This window comes from Myxocyprinus asiaticus, chromosome 34, assembly GCF_019703515.2.
Source record: "Myxocyprinus asiaticus isolate MX2 ecotype Aquarium Trade chromosome 34, UBuf_Myxa_2, whole genome shotgun sequence".
NCBI classification, from domain to species: Eukaryota; Metazoa; Chordata; class Actinopteri; order Cypriniformes; family Catostomidae; genus Myxocyprinus; species Myxocyprinus asiaticus.
In genome coordinates this window covers 34,977,106-35,002,844 of record NC_059377.1, presented here as the reverse complement: position 1 = coordinate 35,002,844, position 25,739 = coordinate 34,977,106, and the positions used below count along the sequence as shown (strand labels likewise).

Here is a 25,739-nt window from a genome sequence, read left to right as displayed (position 1 = left end):
CTGTATTTTGTGAATGGGGAGGAAATATAATGCAAAAATGAAAGCATCAGTGAAAATCTATATGCAAAATCCTTTAATATTAACAGTTAAATGTTTATTTAGACCCAGCCTGTTACTAGTCTGTCCTGGAAGTCAGTGTTGAAATAAATGTACACAAATTTACTTTGGACTTTCATAGTGAACTCAAATAGATTGAGATTTCTTGTCTGTAATTGTTCTGAAGGCATGCAGAGTTCCAACACATCAAACTTAAGAGAAAAAAATCCTAAATTCTGGGACTGTAGTCTTTTTAAACTTCCTGGATAAAGTCAGAAATGCTACAGAGTAAATAGTGTGAGATGACCAGTTTCGAAAATCTAGGTAAGACCCGCAATAACTTCGTGATTAATGCTTGGACTGAATTTTAAGCCCTTCTTGACCACATTTCTCTGTGTTTTCAAGGATTGCTATTCAAGGACACATGAAAGTCTTAAGAGATATTGTAAAAGAAATCAGTGATATTGATAGAACTAAAGAGAGTGAGGACAATTCAAATATATCACCACAGTAAATCTGTTCACTGATCAAAAAGTGCTGTCTATAATTTGTTTCTTTATGTTATCACATTTTAACAAAGTCAAACTTACAAAAAACTTGAAATACAGTTCTCACTTTGTAGGGCGGTTAATACATGCTCATTACCCATGTAAACACACACTTAAAGTACTAGTATGGCCTACTGTAAAAAATTAAAAGATACTCAAGGTACCACCTCTGGAAATCTTTCAAACACCATTTCAATAATAATAATAATAATAAAAAAATGACACACATTAAGCAAACTAACTCAATTATTATACATTATTCTGAATTTAAATATTAGAAGCCATATAAATAAAGAAGAAGTGTGTCTTATATTAATTATTATTTTTATAATTATTTTTGTGATAAGATTTAAGATTTTTGTTTGTTTCACAAGACACATCTCGCAAAGCTTTTGTTTCCTGCTGGTTTTAGGCGTGGTATAATGGTCCATGAGGTCGCTGAAAACCATTTATTTACATAAGATGTCCATACCATTTACCCAGTACATGTATAAAATAGCCTATAGTATAGGTGGTAAAGTATTTAATTATCTCCAAGACCCATGACTTACATATAACCCACTAATGTGCTTTTGTTCAACAGATTCATGAAAATATATCGTGGGACCTTTAAAAAAAGAGACAGTGGTGGAGTTCTGGACGTAAGCATGTTTTGCAGTTGGACAGATTTGACAATGCTCTTGTATCAAAAATGTTTGCCTGCTGAACATAAGTTTATATGTCCATGCATGCAATGGATTGTCCATAACTCTACCATTCATAATTTATTCATCCAGACATGTGGAGGCAAACTACCTTCCAAGAGCTCCTCCAATCTACAGTAAACCTATGGATTTCTTCAGCTAACTTCTGGCCAAGGCGTATGAACTCACTATAATTTTTATTTTTTTACTTTTTTATGTTTAATGTAGTATTTAACCAAATAGGCTATAATCAGCAATAATCAAGTTTTATCTGTAATGGTAATTGTTTTTATTACCAAAACATGATACCTTTGTCCATTTACCATTAACAGTCGTCCCTGAAGAGTCTACATGTTCAGTTTTTACATAATATTACTCCTTGAACCAACACTTTGTTTGTGATTATACAACAAATATTAATTGTGCAAGGTGACATTTTCATTTTAAAAAAATTTAAAATTTGTTATCATTTGCTCACTCGTATGTTGTGAGCAATGAAACACTAAAGTAGATGTTAGCCTCATTCACCATTCACTTTCATTGGATATTTTTAACATATAATATAATTCTGCCTAACATCTACTTTTGTGTTCCAAAGAAGAAAGTACGTCATTCTGGTTAACATGGGGCAGAGTAAATCATTACAGATTTGTCACTTCTGGGTGAACTATCCCTTTACGTTGTTGTTCACATTGAAAAAATGCACACATTGACATATGACTAAAATACATTCATAAATTGCAATTTTAACTGCTCATTGTCTCCTACAAAGTGTGCAGGAGGCGATGAGTCAAGTTAGAGAAAAGGCCAATGAAATTTCAGCCTTAGAGAGGCAAAAAGAGAAGAATGATTTTCTTATATCATTAAGGTAAGAACATTTGTTAATATTAATTCCAGTAACCAAGCTTGAATGTTGTACTTGATCTGTTTAAAGAAAATCTCGAAATAACTATATTTCATTCTGTTTATTTATTAGATTACTCCAGGATAATAGTCCTCCTACATACATTGTGTTGTGGTCAGCAGCAGCCGTCTAATATACCTTGAAACTGATTTATTTTTCTTTTCTAGTTGGACCGATTGTCATTTTGGTAAATTCTTTAACAGCATTGGCCTCGGACTTAATGGATATGGAAATCAAGTATTTGGTTGTGACAGATTCAATCAGTCCAACTGGTAAATCTAATTTGTTTCACTTTTCATCTGAGTTACAGTGAGGCACTTAAAATGGAAGTGAAAGGGGGTCAATCCGTAAACGTTAAAATACTCACTACTTCAAATGTATAGCCACAAGACGTAAACAATAAGCGTGTTAACATGATTTTAGTTTGATAAAATTGCCTACTAACCTTTTCTGTGTAAAGTTATAGCCAATTTTACAACTTTGTTGCCATGACGATGTAACGTCAACAAACCCTAAAACCACTGTAAAAACGATGATTTAAACAACTTTACAGCTCAAATAATACACAAATTTTAAATGCAAGAATGCAAGAAATGTACTATAAGCTGCACATTTCTGTCTTTAAGCCCTCCAGAAATTGTCTCCATTCACTTCCGTTTAATTGCCTCACTGTAATCTCGATCTTTGCTTTTGTAAAGTATTGATGAGTTGTAATTATTTTTTGTGGTAATCAACATTATGTCAGAAATTCTGTAGATTGAGCTTAAATTGTATTGAACCAGGAATTTTCCTTTAAAGGGCCCATTCCATTTTTTAAACAGCCAATAGGCTTTAGTTTCTTCACAGCCATGAACATGATTTGCTGTTTGTTTCTAGTCATTGCACATGATCATAGGGGGAGGAACACTCTCATTCTAGTGAGCATTTGATTGGACAAATATCTGTGTAGTGCAGGCTGTGTCATCAATGTTTTTGGTCCATATTCCCAAAAGAGAGAAAAAAAAAACGAATTTCCACAATGGCATCGTATTGATAATCAAAAACATTTGCTTTTGCTTGATTCTGCATCCATACTGATTGCCGTCATTATGATGTCCAAGACAACTGTTGTATTGGCACAATATATATATATATAAAAATTACTGAGTGTATCTTTAAGATACACATTTATAGAAATCTTGCAGAACTTAAAGGTACTGTAAGCAATTTTAGCCTTTCTACTTCCACGAGACTGAGCCGTTGGATTAGCCACACCACCTCATTCCAAAACCCAGCATTCCAAAGATACCAAATGAGCTTTGAGATCGACATAGTGCAGAAACGGTTGTTAAAATAAAAAAACAGCAGCAAAATTGCGCCCTCAACTGACAACTGTTATGAACAACCTGGCTTAAAAATGGCAGTAAGTCTCAATAATTCACTGCAACTACAACAGTATGAGAATGTGCAAAATGATTGACAGGTCTAAAGCATCCTTGTCTGCAGACATATTTTTGTTTGCCGTTTACAGAGTCTAGAGCTGTCACAGAGACAGTTGAGATATCTTACAACACCTGCCTTGAGACATCACAGAGGTCACATAAACTACAACACATAGAGACCTGTATCACCTAGATATCATATAGAGAATGTGTCTGTTCCCTGAACTACCAAACACAAACCCCTCTCTAAATAATTTAGAAAAAGTGTGATTAAGGTCAAACTTGAAAAAAACAAAACATTTGAAGATAAACATCATATTAAAGTAGGGCTACTAAACATTAGATCTCTTTCTACCAAAGCTAATTGTAAATTACATTATTACAGATCATAGTTTGGATACACGCTGTATGACTGACACCTGGCTTAAACTGGATAAATATATTAGTTTAAATGAATCTGCTCCCTCAGGTTATTGTTACAAACATGAGCCTCACATGAAGGGTTGAGGAGGAGGTGTTGCTACAATTTACAGTGAAGTTTTTGGTGTTACTCAGAGGACAGGATATAAGTTTAAGTCTTTTGAAATAAGAATGCTTAATGTGACACCGTCAGATATAAATAAAAAATCTCTGTCGTCTTTTGCACTTGCTACATTATATAGATCACCCGGGCCGTACTCAGATTTCCTTGGTGAATTTGCACATTTTCTATCAGATCTAGCAGTTAATGTAGATAGAGTTTAATTGTTGGTTCAACATTCACATAGATAATGAAAATGACACATTGGGATTAGCATTTATTGATATTCTCAACTCTCTTGGAGTCAGACAAAATGTGCCAGGACCAACTCATCACCATAATCATACGCTAGATTTAATTCTGTCATATGGAGTTGACACTCTAGAAATTCTACCACAGAGCGATGACATCTCAGATCATTACCTCATCTCTTGTTTGCTGCGATCAGATAATGTTACTCAATCTACACCACGCTATCATTCAGATAGAGCTATTCTTTTGACCACTAAAGATAGCTTCACTAATAATCTTCCTGAATTGTCTCATATACTCAGTAAGCCATAAAGTCTAGAAGAACTTGATGTAATAACAAAAAATATAAATACAATCTTCTCTAGCACTCTTGAAGGTGTCGCCCCCCTTCGCTTAAAGAAAATTCAAGAAAAAAGCCCCACACCATGGTACAATGATCACACTCATGATCTCAAGAGAGCAGCTTGGAAAATGGAGCGCAAGTGGAAGAATACAAAATTAGAGGTATTTTGCAGTGCATGGAAGGATAATGTCTGTAGCTACAGACAGGCACTAAAAGCTGCCAGGTCAGCATATTTTAGCAAACTCATAGAAAATAACCACAACAATCCTAGGTGTTTATTCAATATGGTGGCTAAATTGGTTAGAAATAAAGCACTGACTGAACCAGATATTCAGTCACAGCACAATAATAATGACTTCATGAATTTCTTTGCTGATAAAATTGAAATAATCAGAAATAAAATTGGAACTATGTAATCAACAGCCACAGCACCTCAGAAAACAGTGTCTCATAATTTGCCTCATGAGCAACTTCAATCCTTCGCTGTCATAGGTCATGAAGAGCTAACAAAACTTATCAACAAAATCAAAAGCCACAATATATACAGTTGTGCTCAAAAGTTTGTATACCCTTGGAGAATTGGTAATATATGTACCATTTTTAAAGAAAACTTGAGTGAGCAAGCAAAACACATTTCTTTTATTTCTTATGGGATTCATATTCAACTGTAGGTTATAACAGAATGACACAATCATAAAACAAAACATGGCAACAAAGAAAAAAATGAAATGACCCCTGTATAAAAGTCTGCATACCCTTAGTTCTTAATACTGTGTATTGCCCCCTTTAGCATCAATGACAGCGTGCAGTCTTTTGTAATAGTTGCCTATGAGGCCCCAAATTCTTGCAGATGGTATAGCTGCCAATTTGTCTTGGCAAAATGCCTCCAGGTCATACAAAGTCTTTGGTCATCTTGCATGAACCGCACGTTTGAGATCTCCCCAGAGTGGCTCGATGATATTAAGGTCAGGAGACTGTGATGGCCACTCCAGAACCTTCACCTTTTTCTGTTGTAACCACTGGAGGGTCAGCTTGGCCTTGTGCTTAGGGTCATTGTCCTGCTAGAAAGTCCAAGTGCATCCCATGTGCAGCTTTCGTGCAGAAGAATGCAAATTGTCTGCCAGTATTTTCTGATAACATGCTGCATTCATCTTGCCATCAATTTTCACAAGATTCCCCGTGCCTTCAGAGCTCACACACCCCCAAAACATCAGTGAGCCACCACCATGCTTCACAGTGGGGATGGTATTCTTTTCACTATAGGCCTTGTTGACCCCTCTCCAAACATAGCGCTTATGGTTGTGACCATAAAGCTATATTTTGGTCTTGTCACTCCAAGTGTGCCAGAATCTGTGAGGCGTGTCAAGGTGTTGTCGGGCAATTTGTAACTGGGCTTTTTTGTGGTATTGGCACACTAAAGGCTTCTTTCTGGCAACTCGACAATGCAGCTCATTTTTGTTCAAGTATCATCGTATTGTGCTCCTTGAAACAACCACACCATCTTTTTCCAGAGCAGCCTGTATTTCTCCTGAGGTTACCTATGGGTTTTTCTTTGTATCCTGAACAATTCTTCTGGCAGTTGTGGCTGAAATCTTTCTTGGTCTACCTGACCTTGGCTTGGTATCAAGAGATCCCCGAATTTTCCACTTCTTAATAAGTGATTGAACAGTACTGACTGGCATTTTCAAGGCTTTGGATATCTTTTTATATCCTTTTCCATCTTTATAAAGTTCCATTACCTTGTTACGCAGGTCTTTTGACAGTTCTTTTCTGCTCCCCATGGCTCAGTATCTAGCCTGCTCAGTGCATCCACGTGAGAGCTAACAAACTCATTGACTATTTATACACAGACACTAATTGCAATTTAAAAAGCCACAGGTGTGGGAAATGAACCTTTAATTGCCATTTAAACCTGTGTGTGTCACCTTGTGTGTCTGTAACAAGGCCAAACATTCAAGGGTATGTAAACTTTTGATCAGGGCCATTTGGGTGATGACTGTTACCATTATGATTTAAAAAGGAGCCAAATAACTATGTGATAATAAATGGCTTCATATGATCACTATCCTTAAATAAAATACATTTTTTTTGCATGATCAGTCCTATTTTCAAAATCAATGCCAAAATTTCACAATTTCTGCCAGGGTATGCAAACTTTTGAGCATAACTGTACATAGTAATATTTCAACAGTGGTCATATATTTAACATGCTGTATTGAGACATATTTCTCTCTCTGAGATAATATTAAAATCATTTCTTTAGTAAGCACTAAGTAAAACCAGTAATCAATATGTACAGTTCATTCCACTGTTATCCTGTACATTTGCACCAAAAAACCTTAATTTTAAATGTAATTACATTAGAGATTTATGTTTTACAAATTGCTTGTACAACAGAATCTCAAGATGTTAAAATCTTTGAAATTCAACTCTGCTAAACAACAATGTGCCCTAATGTTATAGAAGTACTTAAACTAGACTGAAACTAACTAAACTGTTAAACTTAATATATTGTGGCTGGAATGCAGTTTTAGTTTGCACTGTTGAAATAAATGTGAAAATATGTTGTTTAACAAGAACTACTATAACAGTCTTGCTCTGTTTAAGTCTGTTGATATTTTGTGAGAACAAATATACAAAAATGATAAAGATTCAAATGTAATCTTTCGAATAATATTGTGAGAGATTGAAATGGAATATTGTGAGAGAATGAAATTGTCAGGACTCCGGGCTTTTCAGCCCGGTTTTGTCTGTCCTTGTGCTTCCCCTGCGTCATATGTTTGTGTTTTTGTTTGATCATGCCATATGCTGACTGTGATCACTGGGTTTCCTCTCAGGGTCAATCTCTGTAATTGCTAGTCAGCATGATGAGCCACACCTGTTTCCCCATTCCCCTTAATTAGTTTGCTCCCTATTTATTCCCTCTGTCCTGTCCTGTCCTGCAATGTGGCATTGTTTTATGTTAGGAAGTATTTTTTTAAATAAAAATAGTGATATTTAAATATACCTGCTGCTTTACCATAGGGAAAGCTCTTGATAGCTGTAAGGACTTCCTCTAATGTAATATCCGAATTCAAACCTTCTCTAGCTTCATCACTTATTTTAGGGAGAACGGATAAACTTTGTAACATCTGCCACATCCCCTTTATTTTGAGAGGTGTATAAATTCTGATAGAATTCCCGAAATACTTGATTTATTTCTGTTGGTTTAGTGGTTAGCACCCCAGACTTTGACCTGATGGAATTGATGGCTCTACTTGCTTGTATGCCTCTAAGTTGACGAGCTAGTAAACTGCTGGGTTTGTCTCCTAATTCAAAATGTTTCTGCCTAACCTTTAGTAAAAGGGTGCTAATTTGACTTGACAAAATGGTGTTATATTCATATTTCAGTTTAATAATATTAGACAAGATTGAAATAGACATGGTGAGTTTAAACCATTGTTCCAAATCTAAAAGCTGGTTCTCTATTTCAGATAGTGTTTCGCCCTTTGCTTCTTTAGTTCAGCTTGAAATGCTATAACATGGCCTCTCATGACCACTTTGAGAGCCTCCCATAATGTCGAATCAGTCACATTGCCTCTATCATTTAGGGTAAGGTAATCTGTTATATAAGCAGGACATTTCTCTTTAAAGTTTCCTTCATTTAGCAGTGTAGGGTTAAAACACCATGCATACGGAGGTCATTCTATTTCAAAATCCACTGATATAGAAACTGGGCAATGGTCCGAAATTCAAATATTATGATATTTAGAAGATAAAACCTTCTAAAGTCAGAAAGTAGTCAATTCTTGTATATGGTTTATGAACTTTTGAAAAAAAAAAAAGGAGTATTCTTTGTCAGTGGGGTGGTGAAGTCTCCAGATATCAAGTATATTCAATGAGTGAATAAGTTTATTAAGAACAATTACTGAGTTAGAAGATTTGGGGGGGCTAGACAAAAGCCTATCCATAAAAGGATCAAGAATACAATTATGATGTGATGAGTGGCGTTGTAAGGTCCTTGTAGGTTTTACACAACACTACAAGATTAAATTAAATACATTTCCTTATATGTATTACTTCTTTATTTCATCTGACTCCAATAATGAAAAAAGGTTTAAATGATGTTTGTTAATCATTAAATTTAGGTGAATGTTTGATTATTCTATTTAACACTTTACTTTACATTCTACACTCGTTCATCTGGATTCCTACAACACTTTGAGTCTCGCACCGGCTGGGTATACGATCTCATAATCACAAATTCGTCAGTCTTGGTCATTAGACAGAGACGAGTGACTTATATCCTAGACAGCCGTACTCCCCTTTGCTCATTCTAGAATATATTATCTAGTCCCCATAGATCTGAACACACTTAATTAAGGTAAGACGATATCTAACCAGAGGTCATGACCATTACCATAGAACTAAGCTGACCAATTTAACTTTTTCTAATGGTAACTTTGTATAGTCATGCCATGGTTTCCCACGTACACTTATACTTAAAATAATATTACAATAATCAGAGGTTGAGGCTCACCCATATTTAGACTGGTCTGACAACACCTTATTGTTCTAAATGGAAAAACCCATTATTAGCCTCTACAGTCTAAGTATACATGACTAATGCCAATGTGTTAGTCGGAGCTCTAAAACATCAGTCGGTGTGCCCCTCTGCTCCACCGAAGCTGTATTTTAGTCCGTTACTAACCTGAGCATAGATTTGTGGTGTTATGGACTTAACGTAATCTACTAGAGTTAATAACACAAGGTCAATTAGAATAATTTTAAACATAACAATTTATTAACCAGGTAGCAAAACAATAATTCAAAATCCAATTCAAAGAATAAAATCATTAGCCAATCACATACAATATCAACAATTCAGAGATCAAGGAATTTAAGAATATTTACCTGGCAATGAAAACTACGCACAGTGATCATGCGGGAGATCTGTATACAGATTCCATGAACCCTTTTGCCATCTCTCATTAAATACCCAGATAATTCAATAGGCTTACCAAATGGTGGTGTCTGCAATTATAATTAGGTTTTGGTCCCCTATTCAGGGGGTCACAAATGGGCAATCAGAATTTGTGATTGAATGGGTTCTCGATACCTGTAGAAGAGAGCACTTATTTACATACAGGAGGTAGTTTGAATGAAGGGTCTGGGGGAGGGAACACCTTAAGTGGCACACAATATTTCTCATCTTCTAAAACTTCTTGGAGGTTTGTACTATGGCTGGGAGAATGAGACCATTTTACCAGACGCACTGAGACATTTGAAATGATACTAAATATGTATAGTGACTTATAGCACACACTTAAGATTGCATAGATCTTGAGTGAGTTTTAGGTGAGGGAGAGAAAAGGGGGAACAGAGAGTGATGGGGAGAGTGCAAGGGTGAGGTGTAAAATGCTCGGTGTGGTGTGTCTCGGATGGTGTTGCTATTTTTTGCAAGAGAATGTTCAAATGTTAATTCTCAGGAAAGTCATTTGTTCTCCCAGGGAGTAGTCGTCCCTTTGTCCAGACGTTCCGACTCCAGCCTTACAGTGTCTATGTCAGGTATGATGTTAAAAACAGACCAAAAAAATGTGGGTCATCAAAGTTGTTAGCAAACAGGTTCAGGAATGTAACGTGCTTTTCCAAGATAGTACCAGTCATCAGATACCGTCCACTGGTATCACTTTTAGTAGACAAATGCTGAAATGGAATGTTTTTGCATATTAATATAGACACTCCTCTGGCTTTTGTTGAGAAAGTGGAGTGATACATTTGGCCTACCCAATTGCATCTGAGTCTATGAGCATTAGAATGTAAATTTCTTGCAAAAACATTATGTCTGCTTGTAAAGAATTTTTTTTAATCCCCTTTTCTTCCAATTTGGAATGCCCAATTCCCACTACTTAGTAGGTCCTCATGGTGGCGTGGTTACTCACCTCAATCCAGGTGGTGGAGGACAAGTCTCAGTTGCCTCCACTTCTGAGACTGTCAATCCGCAAATCTTATCACGTGGCTCGTTGTGCATGACCCTGCGGAGACTCCGCATGTGGAGGCTAATGCTACTCTCCGCAATCCACGCGCCCCATTGAGAGCGAGAACCACTTATCGCGACCACGAGGAGGTTATCCCATGTGACTCCACCCTCCCTAGCAACCGGGCCAATTTGGTTGCTTAGGAGACCTGGCTGGAGTCACTCATCACACCCTGGATTCGAACTCGTGACTCCAGGGGTGGTAGTCAGCATCAATACTCACTGAGCTACCCAGGCCCCCGACTTTGGATCTTTTAACAATATTATTTAAGCCACACATTCCAGCTCAAGATATTCATCCATGTGCTGTGTTTAACATACGATAGAGTGATTGTAGACGTACTGCATATAATTTAGGCACTGTAAGATAAACAATACAAAAAACACACATAAAAAAACATAACACAATAAGAAACTGGCATAGCATTGCCCCAATATGATCGCTTCCCCAACATAAGCGAATCTCAAAAACCCCCATTCAAACTTGAGGCGGCCACTCATTGCACTAGGAATCAAAAGAAAATGAAAAATAACAGCTAACAACTTATCTGTAATTTAAAACAGTCACCTGCAGCTCCATACTCACTCTTAGAGGCCGAGCACAAACTTAAACGAAATAGTTTCGACTGCCGAGCAGTTCTTAAATTCTGTGCAAAACAGTATAAAAATAGTCTGGACAGATAGCCCAGGTCTATACCACAAACCAAGTCTGAGTATTCATAGTTCGGACAATCCACCCAGCTTAAGAGGTGGGAAACTCACTTTTACCTAGATGTACCCCACTGCACTTCACCGTACCTCATGTTGGGAGGTTGTCAATGTAAGACTCTACCTCCTGTGGACACGAGAATATTTTCTTTGTCTTCCCATAAGTGAAGACGTGTCACGCTGGGTACAGGAGACCATATTTTATTCCTTTAGCTCTTAACTTCTCCCTTGTACCATCAAACTGCTTGTGTTGGTTGGAAATCTCAGCTGGAAAATCCTGGAAGATGCTAACACGATTTCCATCATAGGAGAGAGGACTCTGGTTGTGGGAAAGATGTAGAATTTCTGTTTTTACACCATCATGGTGAATCCTAAATCTGTTGCTTACAAGGTGTCCGACATGGTGCACATGACCAACTTTTACCCTGCGAGGGAAGTTGGTTTCCCCCAGCAGTGAAGGCGATAGATTGGATACAAATCATGCGGGGTTCCCTTTCTCTATGTTTTCAGGCAGGCCTACTATCTTTATATTCTGTCTTCGAGATCTGGTCTCTAAATCCGTTATCTTGGTCTTTAGTGACATATTTTCCTGTGTTAGGGTAGAACAGATATGCTCAAGATGAGAAACGCGCCTCTCATGGTCAGTACTGGCCTCGTCCATGTCAGCAATACAGGACGCGTTAGCAACTAGTGCGGTCTGCACTCCTGCAAGAAAGCCTCGAGATCGTTGAATCGCACATTCATGGAGGTGTCCATTTTCCTGATAGCCGTGAGGATTGCTTTAGGTGAGACCTCAACTTCATTATACAACAATTGGACAGTTTCAGCATTCCTGGTCTCAGAAGTCGAACTAGATTGACCGCTAGCATTAAACTCCACTGGGGTTGTGCACAATGGAGAATCTTCCACGTCTCCAGCAGCTAGAAGTGAAACCTTTTTACCAGTCTTCTTAGATTTAATCATTGTCCAGACTTTAGCGGTTGTTTTCAGATCAAGTTTGGCAAAAGCGCTGAAGTTTTTAGCTATTTTTGTCTATTTATGCCAGTGAGAATGGCGGAGCTGACACAAAATGTGTCCTACTCCATGTGCTTCTCTCTTGCGCCCCCTGCAAAAAAATCTCTTGATTCTGAGATAACCTTGGAGGAGCTTGGTGAGGTAATTAAGGCCTTGCCTACAGGTAAGTCTCCGGGGCCAGATTGCTTTGTCTCTGAATTTTTTAGATCTTATGCTACAGAACTGGCTCCACATTTGTTAGAAGTTTATATGCCAACCATGACACAAGCCCGGATCAGAATGATTCTTAAAAAAGACAAAGATCCAAGTGAGTGTAAGAGTTACCGTCAAATTTCCCTATCCAGATAGACATAAAATATTTTCCAAAATTCTGGCTAACCGATTAAGTAAAGTTATAACATCTCTTATACATATAGATTAGGTGATGTTTATTCGGGGCCACAGCTCTTCTGATAACATTAGGCATTTCATCAATATTATGTGGTCAGTGGCGAATGATCAGACTCCGGTCACGGCCATCTCACTTGACGCCAATGGTAGAATGGAATTATCTTTTTAAGATTTTGGAAATATACGTGTTCGGGAATACTTTTATTGGATGGTTTAAGTTACTTTATAGACACCCGGTAGCAGCGGTACAAACAAATGGATTAATTTCGGATTATTTTAGACTGGATAGGGTCACCCGGCAGGGTTGTCCTCTTTCCCATTGTTGTTCTGTCTTGCCCTGGAACAATTAGCAGCCGCGATAAGGAGTGAAGATGATTTTCCAGGAGTGGTGGCGGGAGGTATGGCTTGTAAACTTTTGCTTTACGCACATTATATTTTATTATTCGTCTCCAACCCCATTAGATCTATGCCTTGCCTCCATAGAATTATTAATTCCTTTTCTAAATTCTCAGAATACAGAGTCAATTGGTCTAAATCTGAAGCTTTGGCTCTGACAACGTACTGCCCAGTAACGGCTTTCCAGCCAGGCACCTTCCAGTGTCCCAAATAGGGCATTAAGTATTTGGCCATTTTATTCCCAGCAAATTTGTCTGATTTAGTTAGAGTTAATTTTGACACCTTAATAAAAAGCTTTTTGAGTGATGTGGGCAGGTGGGCTTCATTACATTTATTTATGATTCGGAAGGTTAATGTTATTAAAATGAATTGTATTCCAAAATTTAACTACCTGTTACAATCTCTCCCTGTAGTTGTCCCCCTCTCTTATTTTAAGCAATTTGATAGCATAGCAGATTCCTTCATTTGGAATGGTAAGCATCCTAGATTACATTTTAATAAGTTACATAGGCCGACTGACAAAGGTGGGCTAGGCCTACCCAAGATTTTGTTTTATTATTATTCATTCAGTCTCAGACATTTGGTCCATTGGTCACTTCCACCTGAGAGAGCCCCTTCCTGGTTTCGTATTGAACAGGAAGTTCTTGCCCCTATTTTGCCATTGCAAAGCCTTTCTATCAAACTAATCAGAGAAGTTACATTACAGTCTGTTATTTCACATTTGCACTCGGTATGAACAAAAGTGTCTAGAGTGTTTAATTCTGACATTTATTTAAATGTTGCCTCAAGCATATGGTTGAACCCTAAATTATGTATTAATAAGTCCCCTTTCTGCTGGTCAGAGTGAATTGTGAGGGGGGTTACTACACTTGGTGACCTATATGAGAGTGGAGTGTTGAGATCTTTTGAAAATTTGGTTCAACATTTTGGGATCCCCAGATCTCAGTTCTATAGGTATTTACAGCTGCGCCACCTGCTCTGTATTGTTTTTGGGAGTAGCTCACACAACCCTAAAGTGGCAGATACGCTGGGAGAGGTGATTACTGCTTTTGGAAAAGGTCATGAGGCATCAGTGTATTACTCCCTGTTAATTCAGAGTCTGGGGGTCAGAGCTTTAACTTCTATCAAGAGATTATGGGAGAAAGATTTAAACTTGCTATTGGAGGAGGGAGTGTGGGCTAGGATTCTAAAAAAACGTCAAGTCTGCATCTAGAGATGCAAGGGTGTGCCTTATGCAATTCAAGATTTTACATAGATTCTATTGGGCCCCCTCTAGATTGTATAGGCTTGGTCTTAAAGACACACCCACCTGCTGGCGAAGCCAATCAGAAGATGGAGACACAACCCATGTTTTTTGGGTGTGTGTTAAGATCCAAGAATTTTGGTTGAAGGTTCAGAGTTGTATGTGTGACGTTTTGGGCACTCAAATTTTACTTTGCCCCATACTCTGTATTTTGGGTGATGGGGTGGTTATAAATTTGGGGGATAAACATATAAAAAATTGGGTTCTGACCAATATCTGTCATGAGCACACCGGGCTCTCCCTCACCGTCAGTCACCCGCTCTCACTCGCCCAAGTTTTAATCACTCACACCTGCAGCTTATCATCACCTCCTTAAAACTTGCACTTAAGTCTCACTCTCACACTCAGTTAGTGCCTGGCCTTGTTGTAGGTACCTTGGACTTCCCTTTCGCTCTGCCGCAGTGGAATACTGCTTTTCTGTTTATTACTTACCTGATTATCAACAATCTGTTCTGGATATACTAGATAAGTGATTCTGAGAATACAGCATACCTACTCACCTGTGTTAACCTCACCTGTTTGTCAACTATCTGCTCCTGATGTGCAAGATAAGGGACTTTGTGAAACCTGAGTTTACTGCATATATACTCATCTGTTTGAAACTTGCCTGTTAGATAACGAACCTCTCTGAATGTACTGGAACTGTGAATTTGAAAACTCTGAAAATACTTTGTCTTGATATACAAACCTGCTCCTCTGTTTTATGAAAGTGACTCACCTGTGACCCTGTCTGAAGTTTAAGTTACGTGTTTGGGCACGAGTTAATTTGGAATTAACCATTTATGGATCTCTGCCTTCTGCCTTGGTTCACTGTATGATCAAAGACTGTGTTCAAAGACTTTGTACCTTACCAGAATACTTGCCTCACTTTGCTTACCTGATTTTCCTGCGTCCAGTGTAAAACTCCCGCATCTGGGTTCATCTCAGCTCCTGAGTTGGTGTGTCATTACAGCTCTTCTGAAATCATTTCAAAGTAAACTCCTCCCTGAAGACAGTTTAAGGTCACTAAGAGGGTTCATAGAGCACAGTCCATCATTTTTCTATTGGTTGTTTGTCGACTTTAGTGTTTGTAAAGTCAGCAGATTTTTTGGTCAGATGAGAGTTAACCGACAGTGGTCCGAGGAGGGACACACCACAAACCGCCAACAGGGTGTTGAGCGCTCATTGATGCACGAGGGGAACAAAGGCTATCCCGTCTGGTCCAACACTGCGTACATTGTTCGGGAATCATTTGAGGAACATAATGAAGAGTTCAAGGTGTTGCCCTGGCCTCCAAATTCACCAGATCTCAATCCGATTGAGCATCTGTGGGATGTGCTGGACCAACAAGTCTGATCCAAGGCAGCTCCACCTTGCAACTTACAGGACTTGAAGGATCTGCTGCTAATGTCTGGGTGCCAGATACCACAGGACACCTTCAGGGGTTTTATAGAGTCCTTGGTGCTGTTGTGGCGGCACGCGGAGGACCAAAAGCATACTGGTCATAATGTTTTGGCTCATCTCTCTATATCTGCTTTTAAAAAAGACAATAACAATTTAATTTGTTTATTCTGTTTATGTTTTTATGAAGGTTTATACAGTGTCACCCTGACAGAAAAAGACTATGAAATTGCAGAGAAACTCTTCACATTTGAGGCTGAAGTGTTTTTGAAATTCTTGGACAACCTAAAAGTGGCAGCAGAAACAGTTGTGAAAGAAAATGAGATAAACAAAACAGGGTAAAACCAGTTACATATATGGATATTATTGTATCACACACTATAATTTCAATATGTCTTAACATAACCCTTGTTTCTTATGTTGTGCAGCAATGAGATGCAAGACTTGCTGATGTCTTTGAAAGAGTTCATTAAGGAGATCATTGCTGAGGAAAGAGCTAAAGGAAACCAGGATGATTTACTTATAGCAATGAAGTGAGTTGAACTTTATCCACAGGATTCAAAAGGATGTTTATACTTAATAATAAGTGTCTTTATATTAGTGTCTTTAACTACGGTGTACTAATATTAAAATACATACATGTAACTACATTTTGTTTTGCAAAATTCTCACAAGATTCACATTTGCTGCTACTGAGGTTGAGGTACAGGTAGGTTTAGGGTTAAGGTTTAGATTAGGTTTAGAGTTTAGGGTAAGTATTGGGGTCGGGTTAGGTATAGGATTAGGGGTAAGTTTAACAGTGTAACTACAGATGTAATTAAATGCAGGTTCTTTAAATGTAAGTACAATGCAACAACACATATGCATATAATAAGTACATAGTATTTAATGTTTAAGTACTTAGTAGTTAAAGACACCTAATATAAAGTTGGCCCATCATTTAATAATGAACTGACAGGAAGATTCAGTATGTCATTAATCTCTCCCTTCCAAATTTTCCAATGACATAAATCCTCAAATTAACTGTTACATACTGATTACTATAATCTTGAACATGTCTAAATATAATCCTCTTGAACATTACAAAATGGTTCGCTAAGATGAAGAATTATGGTGGATTTGTTTCAATATCAAAACAAAACCATCCTGATTTATTCTTGTTTTCTTTGTTTCACAGAATTTATAATAGTCTTCGTTTGTTCTATGGAGATGGTCTGTTTCGTCTGATAGACACATTTCCAGATGACCATTTACAGTAAGAAGGGCATTCAGCCAATTGATTATTATTATTATTATTATAAGACATTTTCATCATTATCATTATGTGACTAAAAGACTAATGAGATTGTTTTGATCTACTGACAGAATATTCCAAGGGGTCTTTAAAAATGAGACCATTGTTGAGATCTGGAAGTAAGCATGTCTCCCCTTAAAGATTCCATGAAATCTCTTGACAAGTGCAGTTGTCTGACCTGTGTTAACATATTTCCTTTTGAAACAGGAAGTTTTGGCAGGACATTTAGAAGGGATCCTTTTTGTTTTTTAAATAACAAATAGGCTTTAGCTATGGGAGGGACACTCTCATTCTATAGAGCATTTGATTGGACAAACACACTGTGTAGTACAAGATGACTCATCATTCAGGGTTGGGAGGGTTACTTTTGAAATGTATTCCACTACAGATGACAGAATACATGCTGTAAAATGTAATTTGTAACATATTCTGTTAGATTACTCAAGGCCAGTAATGCAATCTAAATACTTTGGTTTACTTCTTCAGCACTGGCAGATTTTTTTTTTACTTGTTTTGTCTGTGAACATGTGAATAACAAATAAAAAAATATGCCAGTATTTTAAGACAAAATACAATTATATGAAAAACAAATTCTCTGGGGAAAAAACCAGCTAAACATCTTATGCAGTGTTGCTTATAAAACATGGTAAAGTAAATTTATCTTGTTTTAAAGTGGTCATGACATGAGGAATCAAGTTTTCCTTGATATTTTGACAAATAAGAGGTCATTGTACTATAAAAACATACTGTAAGTTTCAATTATGAAAAAAGAGCATTTGATGAAACTAAGCTGCCAAAATGACTCGTTCTCTACTTCCTCCACATTGTGATGTCACACTGTGGTAGTTATTTGCATCTGACTGCCTGCACAGCAACACATCAACGAGTACTTTACCATATCACTTCGGTAGCCCACCCAGTAGCGGTGAGCAGTGAGATGGCAAGGAGAGAGCCGGTCAGTCAAGAGAAGAGAGACAGTCATAACAGTGGGTGTTTACTGTCAAGTCTTAAAGGAGAGCAGCACCTAAACCAAGTGTTTCTGACAGAGGGTCAGAATGAGGGTTTAAAAATGTTTAAATGCAAATGCAAAAAACTTTAATATTATAAGTAAACAAGTGTAACTGGTCCTGCTCGACGTGCTCCGAACAGGATTCGAACCTGGCGTCTCTGACATGGGAAGCAGGCTCCCTAATGAGGAGGCTAAAGACTACAGCCTCTAGTGTAAGTTGCTAGAGCGCCTCTTGAGGCCAGGGGAGTGAGGTTTAGACACTGCCGTTACACTCACTCCCCTAAACCTCACTCCCATCCGGGTCACGGCACAACTGTAACCAGTCTTGCTTGACCCACTCCGAGCGGGATTCAAACCAGCGTCTCCAGCATAGGAGGTGGACACGCTAATGAGGTGGCTAAAGGCTATAGTCCCTAGAGTCAGTTGCTGGTGTGCCTCTCGAGGCCAGCGGAGTGAGGTTTACACACTGCACAGCTACCTACCAGCTGGCTACCATTACACAATGAATATAAAATAATTTTTAAAAAGGCATGTCATGAAAAAAAAAATTATCATCAAGAATAAGATTTTTGCAGTACATCTTTGCCCTAATTTTAAAGATCTTACTAGTGAAAAATAATTATCATCTAATGTGTATTTTCTTGATAGAAAAGTATAATCTGTGCCTGATAACAGGTGCATGTGAAAGGGCTAGAAATAGCATTTTAGCATAGCATAAAGCTAAATGATCACGTCAATTTACATAAGGTTAACTATTTCTGCTTCTCCAAAAATGTAAAAAACCACATAATCTGATTGTATAACATCATATCCACCTTTTCACTTGGAACAGTTTAAAAGCGGCCTCTGTATGCTCGTATAAAAGTTAAACATCATAAGAAAGTGTTTCACGGCTGTTCAAACACTCTTTGGATCGCATAATTTATACGGACAACAAAACAGACTAAAAATGTAATGAAACAAATGACAATAAAATGCAAAGTAATTTCTTCAGTAATTAAATACTTTTTGAATGTAACTGTATTCTGATTGCCAATCATTTAAATGGTAACTTAAGTGGAATATAGTTACTAATATTTTGTATTTTAAATACGTAATCCTGTTACATGTATTCCGTTAATCCCCAACCCTGGTCATCAATATTTTCCTGCAAGAAAGAGACTGTACATTTGAAATTCTTATATCTTCTAAAGGTTTATTTGGTCAACTTTTAAGAGCAGACCAGAAAATAGATGGCTTCAAAGCTAACATGAAAGAGCTAAAAGCCACACGACTACTATTGTGATTTCATGGGGTCTTTAAAGATATTATAAACCTAAACTTTCTAAAGATTTTCCCTGAATCTGGCTCTGCATAACTTTTAAAATTATCATATTGTAATGTTGTAAATGATCTATTTTGTTTATTACAGAGAAATGGAGCCACGTTACTTTCCAGGTGCCCCACTAATCTACAATGATCCCTCGGGGTTCCTCAGTTACCTACTATCTCGGTATGCATGACCTCATGTAAAACCAAAACTTTTTCTTTACCTTTGAACATTTTCTTTTTTTCATTAAATTTAACTTAAGGTGCTAAACACATTGTGTAAATTACTATAAGATGTTATCCTCTTTTTAATCTGAAGCTCTTTTGTAGAAATAAGAATTTTTTAGTCCATTTCCCTTAAAAAATGTAAATGTTCAGAATCAAAGTAAATGATGACATTTTATATTTGAATGTAAAACAAAATAATTATGATAGATTGATGGCAGAATTTTGTGTAAAAATGACTTTTCTTTGTTGTGACATCTAACAGGATGGTGGAACCCTGCATGAAGGGAATCCTAAAAGTAGCTTCGGAACTTGGAAAAATAGACATTGACCAACTTTATGAGGAGTAAGATCCGTTTTGTCATGCATTGCTATGTTACAGGACAAAACAGTACAAAATGAATACTATAAATTATTTAAATTATAATTATTAGTAACGTTTTGAGACCTGGCATTTCAGTTCTTCCATGCAGTCACTGTGTTCCCTTAAAAGATTCTGTTGACTAAAACATTATGTTTGACACTCAGATAACACATGATGAAAACAACATTGTATTTGATGCTTTACAATGTTTGTTTTATAGTGCACAAATGGCTATACATTTGGTCATAGAGAAGGCCAAGAAAATTTCTAACTTAGAGAGGCAGAAAGAGAAGAATGATTTTCAAATAACGTTGAGGTAAGGCCATTAATCAAGAGCAATGATCACAACAAGACTATTAATGCAATAGGACATTTTGAGAGTTTAAACTTGGTATGAAACACAGATGTTATATTTTCATATTCATATTTGAATGTACATATACTGATCTGTTAATGTCTTATTAATGTTAATGATTATAAAGTGTGAGCAGTGATTTACTGACTGTGTTTTTAATAGGACTGTCTCTGGGATTTTTGCTTTTTACTGGGAAGAACTTTTGGAATACACCGAAAGCCGTATATTCCATGATAATATTAAGATTCTCTGAGGTAAGTTTGTGATTAGAGCCTTAGATTTTACACTGACATAATGCATCTTGTATTTAATAAAAAGTGTTGATCATATCTATAAAGTTATCTTAAAAGTTGACTGATGATAATAGGGAGAGATATTATCTTATTTATCTTATTTATTAGAGAGCGTTGCTGCAGGTTGAATTCTTTGGTCATCACAGAAGATTCCAGAAACTCTCCAGCCAAATTACAAAAACATTTTAAACAAGTTTAGTAACCTAATATCCTTGGTGATTTCAGTTTGGATCTTTCTTCAGAACTTTTCTTTAGACTTCAGACTTAAAGGGATAGTTCTCCCAAAAATTAAAATTCTCTCACCCTCATGCCATTCCAGATGTGTATGACTTTCTTTCTTCTGCAGAATAAATTTTTTTTTTTTAGAATAATATCTCAGCTCTGCTGGTCTTTTCAATGCCAGTGAATGGTGACCAGAAATCTGAAGGTCCAAAAGCAGATAAAAGCAGCATAAATGTAATCCATAAGACTCCCTCCAGTGGTTTAATCCATTTCTTCAGAAGTGATATGATAGGTGTGGGTGAGAAACAGATCAATATTTAAGTCCTTTTTACTATAAATCTCCACTTCATTTTCAGATGTGAAAGTGAAACTAAACAGGCGCCAAATGTTCCTTTCAAATGTGAAAGTGAAAGTAAAAGTGGAGATTTATAGTAAAAAATGACCTAAATATTGGTCTGTTTCTCACCCGCACCAATTAGATCGCTTTTTAAGATACAGTATGTCTCAAGACTTATGGATTACTTTTATGCTGCTTTTATCTGCTTTTTGGACCTTCGCAGTTCTGGCCACCATTCAACTTGCATTGTATGGCCCTACAGAGCTGAGATATTCTTCTAAAAAATACACATATGGGATGGCATGAGGGTGAATACATTTTTCATTTTTGGGTGAACAATCCCTTTAAGACTTAAGGCCCCCAAACAGTTATTGGAATACTCCAGTGAGAATTGCCCCATTCTGGGATTTAACCTGTAACCTTCAGATTACCCGCCAAAATCTTTAACTACTCAACTATAACCTCATTAACTGTTTTAATGTTAGGCAACAGCAAGATTGTGACAAAATAGCATCTAAATGTATATTTTTATAGATACAGTAATATTATATAATTACCTGAGTGTTGAGGTTTTTATTTTTAGCATTTTTGTTTTGTGTTGCAGGTGATGGAAGGAGCTAAGAGTGCTGAAAAACACATCTGAAAATTATCATATAATTACTGACCCAGAGACAGGACGTCAAGCTTAATGTAAGAAAAGATTACAATTGTACTTTTTATAATTACATTTGAATTATAAGATGACAGCTCATGACTCCACCTGCCAAGAAAATGAAGAGTTCTTGAGATTCTGAAAATTAGAGTATGGGGTTTGAATGCTGTCATCTGTTCTACTAATAAAAAACAATTTGTCAACATCTTTGCAATGCTATTGTAATGCTATGTGACTGCTATCTTGCAGATAACTATGATTTGACTTCTTTTCTATATCTAGTTGGGCAGATCAGCATTTCAGCAATTATTTTGACAGTGCAGACATGGAATACTACAAATGGGGTACTGAGATTTTTGGTTTTGATAGATTCAATCAGTCCAACTGGTAAGTACTACAGTACTTTTCATTCATTACACACTATGCACAATCAATGACCATGAATGAACTCTAATAACTTGTTTAAAGCTGAGACCACAGACGTCAGGGGATGATTAAAGGAAAGATGCATCAATTAATATCCATTAATCATTAATAATGCTGTTATATTTACTGTGTGGTATGTGTAAGGTATGCCTGATAAATGTGTCGCAATCCAACTTAATAGGGTCTGTTACACCAGTTTTTATTTATTTATTTTTAAACAGATGCATTGCTTAGAAATTAAGTGCATATCGATTCAGTTTGTTCTTTTGCATACTTTACAGGGCTATCCTTAAGATGGCTACAGTTTACCCTCTTCCTATATATGAACATCTGTCTGAAAACGGCCTTGGGATTTCTGAGATCAGTTATTATCTAAACAAAGCTAATGACATACTTACTGAACAACTAGGAGAGGAAATCATGTACAATCTGAGGTAAGAACATTTGGATTCATTGCCTATTAGCTCACACTGGACACCAGATGTACAGTATATGTTACAGATGCCCCAGTACAAAAATACAACAAAAATGAGCTGGTGTCACAAGTAAACAAGTTGAACAATACAGTATTTTAAGGGATAGTTCATCCAAAAATGAAAACTTGGTCATCAGATACTCTAACAGCTTACTGACTGTCACCATTCACTTTCTTAGTTTATCTTGATAAGCATGTGAGTATGTGGTTATTCATTATTATTATTATTCGATCATATACAGTAAGCTATAGAATGAAATATTTGCCTGTTGTCATCCAGGAAAGAGCTTCCTGAACTATGGAATATTTTTAATAATTACATTTTGAAACTCACTAAAAACAAGCAAAACAAAATGACATCAGATGGGGAAGATGAGAACTATCTGCAACATTTACGGTAAGATAGGTTAAGCAGATAGGTTAAGTTTGTTTCTTTTTACATGTACACTGTTTGTACCATGTTCCTCTGAGAAGCCAAATGAATTTTGTGCTTACATATAGTGAAAGCTGATAGCTAGAGATATTAGCTAGATTGCGTTTTTACGTGGAATTTGTTCTAATGAAATTGTTACCAACCATCTTCTCTCTTGATGTTTGGAGCAGCAAAATCAAAGAAATGTCCTTTGACATCAGGGACCAGGTTCTCTCTATGATAAACAACAATATGAATGAGTATGAAATTGAACAATCAGCAAGGTAAAGCCTATAATAAACATATCAGTAATGCACTAATACGATATATGCAGTATTTATAGTTTCAAACTATATTATTAAAAGGCCCAATAATAAATGTTTAATCTTACCTTTGACTTACAACCCAATAAAGCTTTAGTTTAAAGTAAATAATAATATATAAATATAATAAAGTAATAGTGGATCAGGGTATGGGATATTTGGAAATAACACAGTTATTCCTTTTTGGTTTCCCAGCCGAACCACGGCACATTTAAATCATAAAGCTTGCTTAGAAGATAATTTTTATTTATGTTTATTGACTGACTTTTGATATTTTTAAGCACTTGTATTATCTTATTTGTCCAAATGATTGTCCTTGTCCTATTTCTTAACATTATGTAATTGTAGCAAGTTTTGTGGAATATTTTAAATAAAAATGTGACAACTTTATTTGTGTTATAAGCTGTTGCCTTCAAACACCACTTAAAACATCTAACCACATGCTATAATAAAGAAAGAGCTTTTTATTAATAAATTGTTAAACAATGTTTAAATGCAAATCCTCATGGATACTGCTTTTACTTCACATTTCTAGGTACTGGGATGAAGTGAAGACCATTTTCATTAAAGAGATAATTGACAGTGGAGAATTAACTCCAGAGAAGCTTAATGAAGCACACAAGTAAGAAAACATTCAGTATTAAAATATTTAAGTTGTTGAAAGTAATCCCAAAAGGGTTGGATGTAAACAAGTTTCAGTTGTATATACACAGTACAGTATATGTCTGCTTTATAAGAAAAACTATAGGCTTATTGCTTATGTAACACTGCATAAACTGAAAATATTGTACATTTATTACTTTTGTGTCTTACCTCAGTTAAATGCAAATGCAATGGCCTACATATTTCTGAAAACACAACATTCTGTTACAATGCAATTTAATACAATATTTTTCTTGTTTTACTCATTATTATAAAGAACTATTATCAATGTTACAAACATACTCTTCGAGAAATATGTAAAAAAGATAGATGGTCTGGATGCAAGAATCAGTGCTTCTGTTCAGTAAGAACTATTCTTTATATGAAGTCCCTATTAAGACTATTAATCTTCAAAACATGAAAGAATATTTAAATCAGTACTTACAAAAACAGTATAACATAGCATTTTATTTGATACAAAAAATATAACGTTGCTAGCATTTTTTTCATTTTCTTTTTCAGAACTCTTGGCAAAGTGATGCTCAAAACCTTTTCTACTACAAATAATGACTTGATTAATATTTTGGGTTTCCTTCTGTCTGATTAATCTCTCTCAAGGCAGAAAATAAATAAATTAAATTAAAAGGTTTTATCCATCAATCTCACTGAGTACACATACATTATGTCTGTTTTCTCTTCCCTCCTTGTCTCTACAGTAGTTTGTTCTTGTTCTAGTCAGTATGCCCAAATTTGGCCTCAAAAAATCTGTGGCAGGGGACTGAGTTGAGTCTGCTCCTTGTTCTGAAACTTGTGGATCATCTTTTATAACTGCTGTTAATACTGGATTAATTCAGATTCTATTATTTTCTGTATTTCTAAGCAAATTATATATAACAACATAAAATAATAGAGTTTCTTATGCATTTTACACATATCTTTTGTTATTAACAAGTCTTTATTTGTGTTTCATAACCATAAGATACAGTAGGTCTAATTTCATTTTATTTAAATTAAAGGTTAAATAGATGTTTTAAAGATATGATACATGGAATAAAATACCCAAAATATTGAGTAAAAATTAAAAATAAATCTAGTGACACCTTCTCATATTTTGAATGACTTAAGAAACATGTTGAAAACATCACTGCCAAAATTAAGATATTTTGCTGCCTATCAAAGCAATTAGTATTTATATATTCTGAAACATTTATCCAAAGAAAAGATTAATAAAAGAAATGTGTTAAGCCATTCAGAATATGAGGTGTAAACAGAATAAATTACTTTTAATTAAATTCTAGTCTAATACAAAGCCATGCACAGATGGTGGCATAAGATGTCAGAAGAGAGTTTGAAAAAAGTGTGGTTAACATCTGCTTGTGTGTCTGCTAAGTCAGTGAAAAGGAAAGCAGCATGCATCAGCTTCACTGCCATTGGTTGCACATGAGCATGCATTAAATCTTTCATTTAAACTGGCTTTCAAAGGAGCAA

General features: G+C 36.1%; 1 protein-coding gene across 1 annotated transcript; it reads left to right on the top strand.

Annotated features, from left to right (window-relative positions):
• The first annotated feature begins 1,192 nt into the window (after nt 1-1,192).
• LOC127425629 (uncharacterized) lies at nt 1,193-24,947 on the top strand. Its single transcript, XM_051671819.1, has 17 exons — nt 1,193-1,225; nt 1,361-1,444; nt 2,040-2,443; nt 16,105-16,252; nt 16,343-16,447; nt 17,092-17,169; nt 17,280-17,327; nt 19,629-19,709; nt 20,016-20,096; nt 20,335-20,430; nt 20,632-20,723; nt 21,926-22,011; nt 22,256-22,360; nt 22,681-22,833; nt 23,155-23,271; nt 24,145-24,231; nt 24,774-24,947. Exons 3-11 carry the CDS (start codon nt 2,392-2,394, stop codon nt 20,720-20,722), a joined length of 780 nt encoding a protein of 259 aa, XP_051527779.1. The 5' UTR covers nt 1,193-1,225; nt 1,361-1,444; nt 2,040-2,391; the 3' UTR covers nt 20,723; nt 21,926-22,011; nt 22,256-22,360; nt 22,681-22,833; nt 23,155-23,271; nt 24,145-24,231; nt 24,774-24,947.
• The last annotated feature ends 792 nt before the right edge of the window (nt 24,948-25,739 follow it).

Bases quoted from the DNA above. Each gene is read 5' to 3' on its own strand.
- LOC127425629 (XM_051671819.1), top strand. From the start codon at position 2,392: ATGGATATGGAAATCAAGTATTTGGTTGTGACAGATTCAATCAGTCCA. The intron at 19,710-20,015 runs GTATGCATGACC...GACATCTAACAG, and splicing joins CTCAGTTACCTACTATCTCG to GATGGTGGAACCCTGCATGA. The intron at 20,097-20,334 runs GTAAGATCCGTT...TTTGTTTTATAG, and splicing joins ATTGACCAACTTTATGAGGA to TGCACAAATGGCTATACATT.